Here is a 13,800-nt window from a genome sequence, read left to right on the forward strand (position 1 = left end):
ATAAGATGACTGGGAAGATTAGATATTTAAGAGACCAAAAGTTTACAGAAGACTGGGGAAAATTTGTTGAATATCTGGAGAGTATAAGTGAAGGTCAAATAACGCTAGAGGGTTTTAAAAGAGCACTGTGAAAACGCCAGAGGTATTGTTAAAAGGAAATAGAGGAAAAAGATTTAAATAATGGCAATATAAAAAAAAGGAAATGCGTAAATTAATAATGACTACGAAAGATTTACGGAAAAGCTGAAGGAAGTCCAGAAAGAAAGATTTGGGAAAATTTGAATGTGAAAACAATGTATGTTTTGCTTTGTTTTGTTGTAAATTAATAAAAATCATAAAAAAGAGATGGTGCAGATCTTACAGGAGAGAGGAATGTGGAATTTTTTTCAGGTACCCCAACACACCCAGTTCCAGCCATGCTCCTGAACCCCGCAAGACACACCCAACAACATTTCTCTGGAGACAAACCTGGGTCTTCCAAACTTTTATTCCTCTTTGTTTTCAAAAACGAACGGGTGGGAGGCTTCCCCGAAACTCCCTCCTCTCCCCCCCCCCCCCCCCCGAAAACACACACACGAAAAAGATTCCCTGTGTTACTTGGAATTAAATGAATTCTGGCTCAAACACATGGGGGTATCCGGATACAGCGGGGATATTCAAACAATAGGATCCGGGAGTTTGTGGACGGAACAGGCAAGCTGTCTCTCTGATTCCCACCAAGCCGCTTCATCCTGCGTAGATCAGACAGCTTGTACTCCACAACCAGGGTCTTCGCTCCGGCGTATCCTGGCGAAAACTCCATCCGCCGCTGCGCAGGAGAATCTGTAACGGAGGTCCTCCGGCCTCTAGGTGGCGCTGCGTGACGGGCAGCGGAGGCAGAGCGGACCGCTTTGGCCGTCATGCATTTTGGCGCCCCACCCCACACTGTGCCCTCGGGGCAGAGCCAGGGTTATCCCGCCCCACCTTCCCCCTTCCCCCAAGGCTTATTGCTATCTCTGGGACTCGCCGAGAGTTACGAAAAGAAGGATTCGAGAAAATGGGATGTCGTGGTGGCAGCGTAGTCTCGATGGAGGCATCGTCGACGTATTTTTTTGTAAAAAAAAGGACAGCGATGTGCGGAGACAGCTAGTCTGCAGGCGCAGAGAGGGGCGGCTCGGCGCGTTGCCGGGGCGGGAGGCGTTGACGTCAGAGATGGCAGCGGGGGGCGAGCGAGCGGCTCCTGGTGTCAGAGGAAATGCCCCCGAGAGACACCCGAGACTGGCGCCCCTCTGTAACGGAGGACTCCTCTCCCGCTTTGGTGGGCAGGGGACTGGTGCCCGTAACAGCGCCCTAAAGCCACGAGCCCCTCGCCATCCTCCGAACCGAGGTGCGCGCGCCGCGGCCGGAGGAGAGGGCGAGAAACGAGACGGGCGGTTGTCAGTTGTTCTGGCTGGCCAGGTCGTGCGAAATGAACTTGCGCAGGCGCTCCAGGTACTGGCTGTATAGTTCGATGTCGTTGTGGCCGGCGCCCTCGACCCACAGCGGCTCGACGGCCTTCGGGCAGCGCTCGTAGAGGGCCAAGCCGTGGGAGAAGTCAATGACCTCGTCCTCCGTGCCGTGGATGAAGAGGACCGGGGAGGTGATCCGGGAGACTTTGTCGATGCTGCGGAAGAGGAAAAGAACATGACTTATTGGCCTGGTTCGCCCCGTAACATTAACCATGGTTTTTTTAAACCATGGTAGGGGTTTTGTGAACCATGGTTATTTAAACCATGGTGGGGATTCCCTTTTTTAAAAAACCATGGTTATTTAAATAACCATTGTTATTTAAACCATGGTGGGTTATTTTAAACCACGGCTTTTTAAAAACAACCACCACCATGGTTTTTAAAAACCATGCCTTTTAAAAACAACAACAACAACCATGGTTTTTAAACCATATGGTTTTTTTAAACCATGGCTTTTTAAAAACAACCACCACCATGGTTTTTAAACCATAGGTTTTTTTTAAACCATGGCTTTTTAAACCATAGGTGTTGTTGTTTTTAAAAAAACATGGATTTTTAAACCATAGTTTTTTTAAACTGAGTTCTGGATGAAACAAGGCCCTGATTCTTACTATTTTTTAAATCTCTTCCCCCCTCCCAACGGACCTGCCCTGGTTTTGTGATCTTCAGAGGAGGCCACTGAAACTCCCGCCAGCTACACAGGCACACCTGGTGAGATTGCGGGACAGGGCCTTTTCAGTGCTGGCTGCTCCCAAACTTTACAACTCCCTCCCTAGAGAAGCCAAACTGGCTCCCTCCTTGTCCTTCCACCCAGCAGGCTTTCGGGTACTGGCTCCTTTTAAAGAGTGCTCGTTTTACTATTCCTATTTCAACACATCTGGTTTTTGTTTTTTAAGTTTTAAAAAATTCTATTAAAGTTTAATGACTTTTTAACCATTTTCAAGATGCGGGTGGCGCTGTGGGTTAAACCACAAAGCCTAGGACTTGCCGATCAGAAGGTCAGCGGTTCGAATCCCCGCAATGACGGGGTGAGCTCCCGTTGCTCGGTCCCTGCTCCTGCCCACCTAGCAGTTCGAAAGCACATCAAAGTGCAAGTAGATAAATAGGTACCACTCGAGCGGGAAGGTAAACGGTGTTTCTGTGCGCTGCTCTGGTTCGTCAGAAGCGGCTTGGTCCTGCTGGCCACATAACCCGGAAGCTGTACGCCTGCTTCCTCAGCCAATAAAGCGAGATGACCACTGCAACCCCAGAGTCGGCCACGACTGGACCTAATGGTCAGGGGTCCCTTTACTTTTTACCATTTTCTTTTTTCCCCCATTTTTTTTTTGTTTTCACAACATTATAAACAAACACATAAGACAAACAAACATAAATCATAGCCTTTTTGAAAATTACAAACCCCTTGGTTGAATTTCATTGCATAGCCTTTTAACGGTTTTCCAAATCACAGTTCCTACAAAATTTAACTTAAACATTAACATCCTTAGATCTTAACATTATGAAATTAAACATACTGATTCATCCCTTAACATAAATAAAATCCTAAACCAATTAAGTATCTGCAAGCTGTTTTCAGTTAATTTAACTTTACAAATTTAACTCTATAAGACTCTATAAGACTCACTTTTTCCCTCCTAAAAAGTAAGGGGAAATGTGTGTGCGTCTTATGGAGCGAATGCAGGCTGGGCAGCTATCCCAGAAGCCAGAACAGCAAGAGGGATCGCTGCTTTCGCTGCGCAGCGCTCCCTCTTGCTGTTCTGGCTTCTGAGATTCAGAATATTTTTTTTCTTGTTCTCCTCCTTGCGTCTTGTGGTCTGGTGCGTCTTATAGAGCGAAAAAAACGGTAATCATTAAATTTAATCCACTCTTCCTGATATGCCTCCTCCTTCTGGTCGCAGACTTACCTTTAACCATTTCCAACCTAGCGCTGTTGTTCTAATTGGCTTCATCTTGGTCGGGACTGCGAGGGTGACGTCCGGTGACGGACAGGCCCCCTTGGCCCCGCCCACCTTCCTAATTTGGCAGCAGATGGAAGCACCCAACCCAAAATGCCAGACACAGACACCCTCAGCAGCCTTACTTGGGGAAAGCGTCGAAACAGTAGGTCTTCTTGGTTTCCGGGAAGGCGACACGCATCCCCGAAGTCAACGGTGAGTGCAGGATCACAGCCGCACACTCATAGCGAGAGGCCAGATCGACAGTGGGCACCGTCCCGATGCTCTGTCCGTACAAGATGATGTTCTCGGGACTGATCCCGTATCTGGAAGGAAGGCAGGGAAGGAGAGAGAGAGAGAGAGCAAAGCCAACTTCAGTTTCAACAACAATAATTATTGAGCACACTCCTGAATGGGGCGACTGTGCCCCCGAAGGACCAGGTGAGCAGCCTGGGGTCATTTTGGACTCACAGCTGTCCATGGAGGCGCAGGTCAGTTCTGTTTCCATTCGGTACGCAGGATGAGACCCTCCCTGCCCACAGACTGTCTCGCCAGAGTGGTGCATGCTCTGGTTATCTCCCGCTTGGACTACTGCAATGCGCTGTCCGTGGTGCTACCTTTGAAGGTGACCCGGAAACTGCAACTAATCCAGAATGCGGCAGCTAGACTGGGGACTAGGAGCGGCTGCCAAGACCACATAACACCAGTCTTGAAAGACCTACATTGGCTCCCAGTACGTTTTTGAGCACAATTCAAAGTGTTGGTGCTCACGTTTAAATCCCTAAATGGCCCTGTATCCCTGAAGGAGCGTCTCCATCCCCATTGTATAGCCCGGACATGGAGGTCCAGCTCCGAGGGCCTTCTGGCAGTTCCATCCCTGCGAGAAGTGAGATAACCACGCAGAGGGCCTTCTCGGTGGTGGCACCTGCCCTGTGGAAAGCCCTCCCTTCAGATGCCAAGGAGATAAAGAACTGCACAACTTTAAGAAGACACCTTAAGGCAACCCTGCATCTGGAATTTTTTAATATTTGGTGTTTTAACATATGCTGTAACCCTCCAGATGTACAAGGTATTATAACAATAATAATAATAATAATAATATACAGAAACAGAGTAAAACATCAAAACATTGACAGCTTCCCTAAACAGGGCTGCCTTCAAATGTCTTCCAAAAGTCAGATCGTTGTTTATTTCCTTGACATCTGATCGGAAATAGCATTTACCTTCCCGCCGGAGTGGTACCTATTTATCTACTTGCACTGGTGTGCTTTCAAACTGCTAGGTTGGCAGGAGCAGGGACCGAGCAACGGGAGCTCAGCCCGTCAAAGGTAAAGGGACCCCTGACCATTAGGTCCAGTCGTGACCGACTCTGGGCTTGCGGCGCTCATCTCGCTTTACTGGCCGAGGGAGCCGGCGTCCAGCTTCCGGGTCATGTGGCCAGCAGGACTAAGCCGCTTCTGGCGAACCAGAGCAGAGCACGGAAACACCGTTTACCTTCCCGCCGGAGCGGTACCTATTTATCTACTTGCACTTTGAGGTGCTTTTGAACTGGTAGGTGGGCAGGAGCAGGGACCGAGCAACGGGAGTTCAGCCCGTCATTGCGGGGATTCGAACCCCCGACCTTCCGATCAGCAAGCCCCAGAGGCTCGGTGGTTTAGCCCACTGATGAATGGCGAGCTAACAACTGACTTAAAGAGGGCACCCTCGCTCCCACGCTCACCGGGTGCGCAGTGCTTGCCAAGCAGCGTCGACGTCGGCATAGAGATTCTTCTCGGAGGGCTTCCCCGTGCTGACGCCGTACCCGGAGTAGTCGTAGGAGAAGATGTTGCAACTGATGCGGGTGCCCAGGCTGATGTAGAAGCTGCACATCTGGCCCAGGTCCACAGCGTTGCCGTGTGAAAACAGGACCGTGAACCTGCAAGGGAAGGAGAGATGGAAGAGAATGTCTTTCATGTGCACGGTTGGATTTCGTTTCGATGAGGCCCTCAGCTCCTGAAGGTCATGGGGCCCTTTCTATGTCCAGCTGTCCTTTGTCAACAACAAATGGTCGCTGTTTTTTTGTGTTGAATAGATGCTGTATAGGGGATGCGGGTGGTGCTGTGGGTTAAACCACAGAGCCTAGGACTTGCCGATCAGAAGGTCGGCGGTTCGAATCCCCGCAACGACGGGGTGAGCTCCCGTTGCTCGGTCCCGGCTCCTGCCAACCTAGCAGTTCAAAAGCACGTCAAAGTGCAAGGAGATAAATAGGTACCGCTCCGGCGGGAAGGTGAACGGCGTTTCCGTGTGCTGCTCTGGTTCGCCAGAAGCGGCTTAGTCCTGCCGGCCACATGACCCGGAAGCTGTCTCCCTCGGCCAGTAAAGCGAGATGAGTGCCGCAACCCCAGAGTCAGCCACGACTGGACCTAATGGTCAGGGGTCCCTTTACCTTTGGCTAGATGCTATATGGTCATTTATGGACCTAATCGGTATCTCAAGCCATTTGCCCATGTTGCCCTGCAACCAGTACATGCAAAATGTAGGCACCCTATATATAAAAGGTAAAGGTAAAGGGACCCCTGAACAGGACTAAGCAGCTTCTGGCAAACCAGAGCAGCACACGGAAACACCGTCTACCTTCCCGCCAGAGCGGTACCTATTTATCTACTTGCACTTTGAGGTGCTTTCGAACTGCTAGGTTGGCAGGAGCAGGGACCGAGCAACGGGAGCTCACCCTGTTGCGGGGATTCGAACCACCGACCTTCGGATTGGCAAGTCCTAGGCTCTGTGGTTTAACCCACAGCACCACCCACATCCCACCCTATATTTAGAAAGGAGCAAACCAGGGATATTTTAGGGAGCAGGCGGGGCCCATGACTTACATCAGAGGAGCCTACACAACACAAAACACTGTTGCTGGATGTAGGTTTTTTTTATTTGTTTTCTTCATTATATTTTGGAAATATACATCCAGTTTTTTCCCCTTTAATTTTTTTTGGGTCCCCAAGAGAATGGGGCCCTAAGCTATAACTTGTTTAGCTTATACGTAAATCCTGAGGACAGATGACAACATTTTGGGGGCGCTTTCTCCCCCAAAAAGCAAGCTCAACAACTTTTTTGGGGGGGCCTCACCAAAATTCCTGGCACTACCGCAGTAGGCGAAACAGAAAGCTCCCTATAAACTCATTTCCGTTGTAAAAATAGTGTTTCCTTCCACTAAAAATCTATGTCCCAGAGTTTAAAATCAGCAGCCGTCCATCGACCATCACAGCCCGTCTTGTCCTTGTCGCCATAAAACAGAGTTATTTCGCAGCAGGCCTGGTGATATTCAGGTCTTTTGCCAGCAAGGAGGTCTCTTATTTTTAACAGTTTGCAGCAAACCGGATGAACGGATCCTGGTATCCGTTGCAAAGCGGACAGGAAATTCCAAATCGGGGAAACGCCCTCGTCCACAGCGGAAACAGCTGTGGTGCTAACATCTGTCTTGTGGCTCCTTCCTGGCCCCCGCCCTCCCTTCTTCTCCCCAGCAGGCAGTCCGTGGCCGAGCCGGCAAAATCTCCGCAGAGACCCAGGTTACGGCAATCCCCCCATACGGCAACACTGCCCCCCTTCTGTGGCTCCCAACAGAATATTAAAAACACGATCAAACATTAAAAACTTCCCTAAACAGGGCTGCCTTCAGATGTCTTCTGAAAGTCAGAAAGTTGCTTATTTCCTTGACATCTGGCGGGAGGGCGCCACCACCGAGAAGGCCCTCTGCCTGGTTCCCTGTAACCTCACTAGGTCAGGCGGAAAGGCAGTGACGGGCCCAAAGGCACCCCCAGTGAGCTTCAGGGCCAAGAGGAGATTTGAACCCGGGTCTCTCAGTTCCCAGTAAGTCACTCTAACCCCTACACCATACTGGCTCTCTGATTTTCCCATCAGCCACTTTAGCTAATGGGGCCTCCTGCTGCCGCCACGCCGCCAGAGCACAATTTCTGTTCTTATCCTGAAGCAAAGTTATTAACCCAAGGTGCTATTTCTGGGTTAGCAGAGTATGTAACCTGAAGCGTAGGTAACCCGAGGTAAGGTAAAGGACCCCTGACCATTAGGTCCAGTTGTGACCGACTCTGGGGCTGTGGCACTCATCTCGCTTTACTGGCCGAGGGAGCTTCCGGGTCATGTGGCCAGCATGACTAAGCCGCTTCTGGCGAACCACAGCAGTGCACGGAAACGCCGCCGGAGTGGTACCTATTTATCTACTTGCACTTTGATGTGCTTTCGAAGTGCTAGGTCAGCAGGAGCTGGGACCGAGCAACAGGAGCTCTCTCCGTCACGGGGATTCGAACCGCCGACCTTCCGATCGGCAAGCCCTAGGCTCTGTGGTTTAACCCACAGCGCCACCCGCCTCCCTTGTAACCTGAGGTACCACTGTATTATTATTATTATTAGTTGTCATTGCGGTATTGTTTTGGTCTGTCCGGTGTTGTCTGTTTCGCAATGAATAACGGCAGCAGAAAGACGGAAAGGTGGCAAAGAAATGAAAAGCGAAACAGGGTGGAATAAACGCAGTCTCACCTGGCACCAGGTACACATCGGACGTACATACACCCCACGCGGTTTCCCCGGCTGCTCTTGGTGAGGAACACCTCAATGGTGTCCAATTCCCGCTGGGCGTACTGGAAATCCGCTCGATCCCCCAGGTGCAGCTTCCAGCGGGTCATGGCTCCTCCTCGGGGGGAGGCGCTTCCGGGCCCCCCCGCAACGGGATCCGGTTCGGGGACGATGGTGTACGTCGGCTCAGGGGGCAGGAAAGCCAGTTTGGCGGCGATGCGCCCGGGACAAGGCGGACAACAGAAAAGGCAGCAGAGTTCGCTGACCGTCAGGCCGTTCATGGTGGCTGGCGGGGCAGGAATAAGGTTTTTTTTGGGGGGGACACTCGCAGAAGTCTCGGGCCGGAGGGAAGCAGTGAAGGTGAGGGCGCTTAGGGAAATGTTTTAGCTTCCCGCCGGATGGAGGAAGCCTTTATGACATGCTCACTCCGAAGAACTATGGGAGGATTCTCGCGCATTCCGGCGTACAACGGCTGCGTTCCAATGTCTCCTGGCTGAGCGTCCGTTTCCCTCTGCAGAGTCCTAAAAATAAAAAGAGTGAGTGGATTAAATTTAATGATTATCTAGTTAAATTTGTGGTTGAGTGCTCACTGGAAGGACAGATCCTGAAGCTGAGGCTCCAAGACTTTGGCCACCTCAGGAGAAGAGAAGACTCCCTGGAAAAGACCCTGATGTTGGGAAAGATGGAGGGTGCAAGGAGAGGGGGACGACAGAGGATGAGATGGTGGGACGGTGTTCTCGAAGCTGCCAGCATGAGTTTGACCAAACTGCGGGAGGCAGTGGAAGACAGGAGGGCCTGGCGTGCTCTGGTCCAGGGGGTCACAAAGAGGCGGACACGACTAAACGACTCAACAACAACAAGTTAAATTTGTTAAGTTAACTGAAAACAGCTTGCAGATACTTAATTGGCTTAGGATTTTATTTCTGTGAAGTGATGAGCTAATATGTTTAATTCCATAAGGTGAAGATTTAAGGATGTTAACGTTTAAGTTAAATTTCGTAAGAATTGGGATTTGGGAAACCATTAAAAGGACACGCAATGAAATTCAACCAATGGGAAGCAAGGAAGTCACTTAACAAAGTCAATAAGTGTAATTTTCAATAAGGCTATGATTTATGTTTGTTTGTCTTGTGTGTTTGTTTGTTTATAATATTGTGAAAACCAATAAAAAAAGAATTTGGAAAAAAAAGAGAGAAAGAAAAAAATGGGGAACAGAAGGAAAGGACCGTTAGAAACAACCACAGGGACTCCATCGTTTTAACGGGGTACGGATTTCCCCCTGCACTGCAAAGGGTTGGGCTGGATGAGAGGTCAGTAAACTTTTTCAGCAGGGGGCCGGTCCACTGTCCCGCAGACCTTGTGGGGGGCCAGACTACATTTTGGGGGGGAAAATAATGAACGAATTCCTATGCCCCGCAAATAACCCAGAGATGCATTCTAAATAAAAGGACACATTCTACTCGTGTAAAAACACCAGGCAGGCCCCACAAAGAACCCATTTGAAATAAAAGGGTTTTCAATTCATTTGTTTCTGTGACTGTGGAACCCAGTTAAACTACTGATGGATCGATTGTGTGACTGCAGAAATGGATAAAAGCCCCCCATCCAAACAATGACCATCATCAGTGCAGGTAAAGGGGGGGGATAATTTTAATTTTTATCATCTACAATACTGTCTTATTTATTTTATAGTACAGTACATTGTTTATTGCTTTCATTTTATGGATCAGTGGTCTCGTTAGATAGTAACATTCATGTTGAACTGCTGTTTTAAGGGTTGTTTTTAAAAGTCTGGAACGGATTAATCCCTTTTGCATGACTTTCTATGGGGAAGCGTGCCTTGGTTTTGGAACGCTTTGGTTTTGGAACGGATGAAGTTTGAGAACCTTCTTCTTCTTTAGTGATCACTCCTAGCCGAGTAAGATTGTCTTCCATAAACACGGTTTTAACAATGAGTCTGTAAGTGACGGTGGAGGCCAATTCTGGATCCACACATCCTTCCACAGTGGGGACATTGGTTTTCGCGCAGGAAACCAAATCTTTGAGAACCAAGGTACCACTGTATATAGATATATTCACAGACGTTTTCCACAGTCCAGGGCAAAGGCCGCCAAGCCGGTTCCCTTAACTACAAATTCCATATATATATATATATATATATATATATATATATATATATATAGGCGCTGCAGAGCCATCTGTGGATTGGACAAGGTTTTTTTTCCCTTTCCAGGATGAACAGCCCTGTCAAACGGTGTGCTATGGAAAAACAATAATGACATCATCGGCCGTTAAGTATTTAACTCTGCCAGATGTATCTCTGGGGGGGGGGGGAGAGGTGGGGCACGCAACTCAGGAGGGAGGGGGGCTGACTTCAGAGTAAACAGGTAAAGGTGCAGACACCCGGACTGCTCTACTGTGTGTGTGCACGCGCTCTGGAAAGGGTCGAAGTTTGCAAAACAAACACACATCCCCCAAATACGAGAGAAGATAACAGTTCCCAACTAGGTTCTCCTCCTCCTCCTCGGAGACCTACTGAAATCAATGGACCTTTCGGTGGGTTTACCAGTGCTGAAGCATCTGGTAGACATACCGCCTAAACACCTTAGTGCTCTGCAAAAAAAAAGGGGGGGGAGGCGGCATTGAGAAGATTTAAGAAGGCGACCTCCCGGGTTCAGTCTTGAAGCCCCTGGACAGCTGCTGCCAGCCAGTTCCGGCAATACTGAGGGATTGGGGCCCACTGCAGAAGGCAGCTTCTCGGCTTCAATCTACCCTTACCCCAGATCCTTGAGGACTGGCATCTTGTTCTTGCATCCAGGAAGGGCTGGTGGGGTGGAAAGAGGGAGCCCGTTCCCTGCCCGAAACCCCGGGGAGCCGCTGCCCGTCCGCGTCGGCAACAGCGCGCTCGGTTGGAGCCGCCAGGCCGACTGGCGAGGAGGTCCCTAAAGGCAGCGCACCTCGGGGGAGAAGGGAGGCCCGAAGGCGCACCGATGTTCTCCACTCCTCGGGGAGGGAGGCGCGCGCAAAGCGAAAGGAAACAACCCGGATCGGGCTCGCCGCCGCCACGGACTCCCCTCCCTGCACCCTCCCGTCTCTATCCGCCGCGGGATCCTAAGGACAAGTGACGCCCCCTCCGCCCCCGCCTCGCCCGGATAATCACCCTCGCCGCCGCGCGTCCCTCTCCAAGTCCCGACGGGGGTCTCTCCAAAGCGCGCTTTGGCGCACGGCAGCTGGCGTCTCTTGCGCGTCAATTCTCTTTCTCTCCCTCCGTCTGGCTGGCTTCCTCCCTCCTCTCCCGGCAGCAGCTGCTCGGATCTAGCCGCCCAGCACCGGCCAGGCCCCGATCCGCCGCCTCCGGGCCCCCGCCCGGGCGCTGCAACCGGCCCCCGCCGCGCTCCGCATTACGCGCCCGGGGCCTGGAACTCGGAGACGCGGCTGGCGCTGGCTCGCTGCTCGTCTGCGCCTCCCCTTCGGCGCCTCCTGCTCCTCCTCCTCCTCCCGAGGAGGCGGATGTGACAGCAGCGACAGCCGCACTGGAAATGACGACGGGGCGGCAGGAGGGGCCGGAGGTGGAGCGAGGCCTCCTCCGCCCGGCACGGGAGAAAACGGTTGCCACGCTGGGGAAAGGCTTCCCCAAGCGCCGCGCCGCGCAAGGGGTGGCCCGACGCGCCTCTTCATGAGTCATTTTCTCGCGGGGAAAGGCCCAAGAGGCCCCCCCCCAGGTTTCGCTTGCAGACGGGCATCCCCAGGAAGGACTCTTTGCGTGACTCTATGGAGAGCGGCTGCGTGTGCGCAATGCTAGGTGGACAGTTGCCTGACTCAGTATAAATGTGCGCCTCTGTATGAGTCCCTGTTCTTAGTTAATCCCCATTATCCTGGACAGGGGAGCGACGGTTCATCCCAGACCCTCCAAGTGTCCCTGTTTTCCAGGAGCAGTCCTGGATTTACTGAAAGCACCCCAGTTTCTGATTTGATCCCAGAATGTCCTGCTTTTCCTATTTTCTTTTGGAGGGTATGGAGTTATGCCACCCCCACCCTGAGCCAAGGAAAAAACTCACTCTAAAACCTTAAAAAGCAGAGACATCACCTTGCCAACAAAGGTCCGTATAGCCAAAGCTCTGGTTTTCCCAGTCGTGATGTATAGAAGTGAGAGCTGGACCATAAAGGAGGCTGATCGCCGAAGAATGGATGCTTTTGAATTCTGGTGCTGGAGGAGACTCTGGAGAGTCCCATGGACTGCAAGAAGACAAACCTGTCCATTCGGAAGGAAATCAGCCCTGAGTGCTCACTGGGAGGACAGATCCTGAAGCTGAGGCTCCAAGACTTTGGCCACCTCAGGAGAAGAGAAGACTCCCTGGAAAAGACCCTGATGTTGGGAAAGATGGAGGGCACAAGGAGAAGGGGACGACAGAGGACGAGATGGTGGGACAGTGTTCTCAAAGCCGCTTCTGGCGAACCAGAGCAGCGCACAGAAATGCCGTTTACCTTCCTGCCAGAGCGGTGCCTATTTATCTACTTGCACTTTGACGTGCTTTCGAACTGCTAGGTTGGCAGGAGCAGGGACCGAACAATGGGAGCTCACCCCGTCCTTGCGGGGATTCAAACCGCCGACCTTCTGATCGGCAAGCCCTAAACTCTGTGGTTTAACCCACAGCACCACCCACATCCCTAACCCCTGTATAGGGAAGCCTTTTAATGTGTATTATTATGTTTTTTAATATTTGTGGAAAGCTGCCTCTCAGAGCGGCTGATGTGTAGTCGGGATCTCCTTTTTCTGTAACTTGAAGCCATGGGTTCGAGTCCTACCTTCGGGAGCAGAAGAAAACGAGCTCGTTCCACCTTCCACGTGACAGTTCTTCAGATGTTTGAAAACAGCTATCATATCTCTTTTTCTCCTTTGCGGCTGCCGGACAGGTGCAAATCCAACCGGTGAAGCTTTTAGCCCTTCTTTGCTTTTGAAAGCCAGGGCCCAACACTAACCCTGTTTGGCCAGCAGATGGCGATAGTGGACCACAATTGGACCTGTAGGCTTTAACTCTGTAAAAGCTATATATATATACCTTATATACAAAAGACACAAGAGGCTGCGAGAGAGTTGAAAGCATAGCTTATTTAATTTTTATACATTTTTTTCTCATTTTTTGCAACTTTTTTCTTATTTTTTTTCCAACCTTTTTCTTATTTTTTTCTCATTTTTTTTTTTAAATTGTCCTTTTGGAATTTTATTTTTTTATTTTCCTTTTGCATAGGGGGTGGGGGGTGGGCGGGGGGGGGAGGGAGAGAAAAGGAACGAAAACCAGAGCCGGCTTTCGGATAATGGTACATTTAAAATAAAAAACAAGGAAGAAAAGTGCATTGGCTAAAAAACAAAAACAAAAAACAGTACGCGTATGACGAATGCTAGAATCAAATATTGTGAAAAGCACTGGAGAAAAGCAAGCCTGTGTGTGCGTGTGAGTGAATGGGGAGGCCATGGTGAGCCCGGCCAGTGGCGTAGCGTGGGGGGTGCAGGGGGGGCCGGCCGCACCGGGCGCAACATCTGGGGGTTAGGGTTAGGGGGCGCAAATCCACGGGTTAGGGGGCACAAATTACTTGCCTTGCCCCGGGTGCTGACAACCCACGCTACGCCACTGAGCCCGGCTGAAATGAGAGAGGGATGAATTGCAGATTGCTGTGTTGACGGACCGAGATCTGTGTTGCAGCCGATTATTTCGTTCCCTCGGGTACGTTTATGCTGTATAGCGACACCTCCACACAAACCCCAACCGCCCAACGAACCTCGGGAACTGTAGTTTAGCGCCTGGGAACTG

General features: G+C 50.8%; 1 protein-coding gene across 1 annotated transcript; it reads right to left on the minus strand.

The window, feature by feature from the left end:
* Positions 1 to 469: 469 nt before the first annotated feature.
* On the minus strand, positions 470 to 11,531 carry ABHD17A (abhydrolase domain containing 17A, depalmitoylase). Its single transcript, XM_083421872.1, has 5 exons — positions 11,151 to 11,531; positions 7,955 to 8,511; positions 5,142 to 5,336; positions 3,568 to 3,747; positions 470 to 1,642 (listed from the first exon to the last, which is right to left on the minus strand). Exons 2-5 carry the CDS (start codon positions 8,269 to 8,271, stop codon positions 1,417 to 1,419), a joined length of 918 nt encoding a protein of 305 aa, XP_083277998.1. The 5' UTR covers positions 8,272 to 8,511; positions 11,151 to 11,531; the 3' UTR covers positions 470 to 1,416.
* Between the last annotated feature and the right edge of the window lie 2,269 nt (positions 11,532 to 13,800).

This window comes from Podarcis tiliguerta (assembly GCF_965153285.1).
Source record: "Podarcis tiliguerta genome assembly, chromosome: 18".
Lineage (NCBI taxonomy): Eukaryota > Metazoa > Chordata > Lepidosauria > Squamata > Lacertidae > Podarcis > Podarcis tiliguerta.

What these genes read in the sequence shown, in the direction of transcription:
- ABHD17A (XM_083421872.1), bottom strand. Translation starts at nt 8,271, where the DNA reads ATGAACGGCCTGACGGTCAGCGAACTCTGCTGCCTTTTCTGTTGTCCG. An exon ending in CGATGTGTACCTGGTGCCAG is followed by an intron (nt 5,337 to 7,954) that starts GTGAGACTGCGT and finishes CTTCCCTTGCAG; the next exon opens with GTTCACGGTCCTGTTTTCAC. An exon ending in TGGCAAGCACTGCGCACCCG is followed by an intron (nt 3,748 to 5,141) that starts GTGAGCGTGGGA and finishes CCTTCCTTCCAG; the next exon opens with ATACGGGATCAGTCCCGAGA.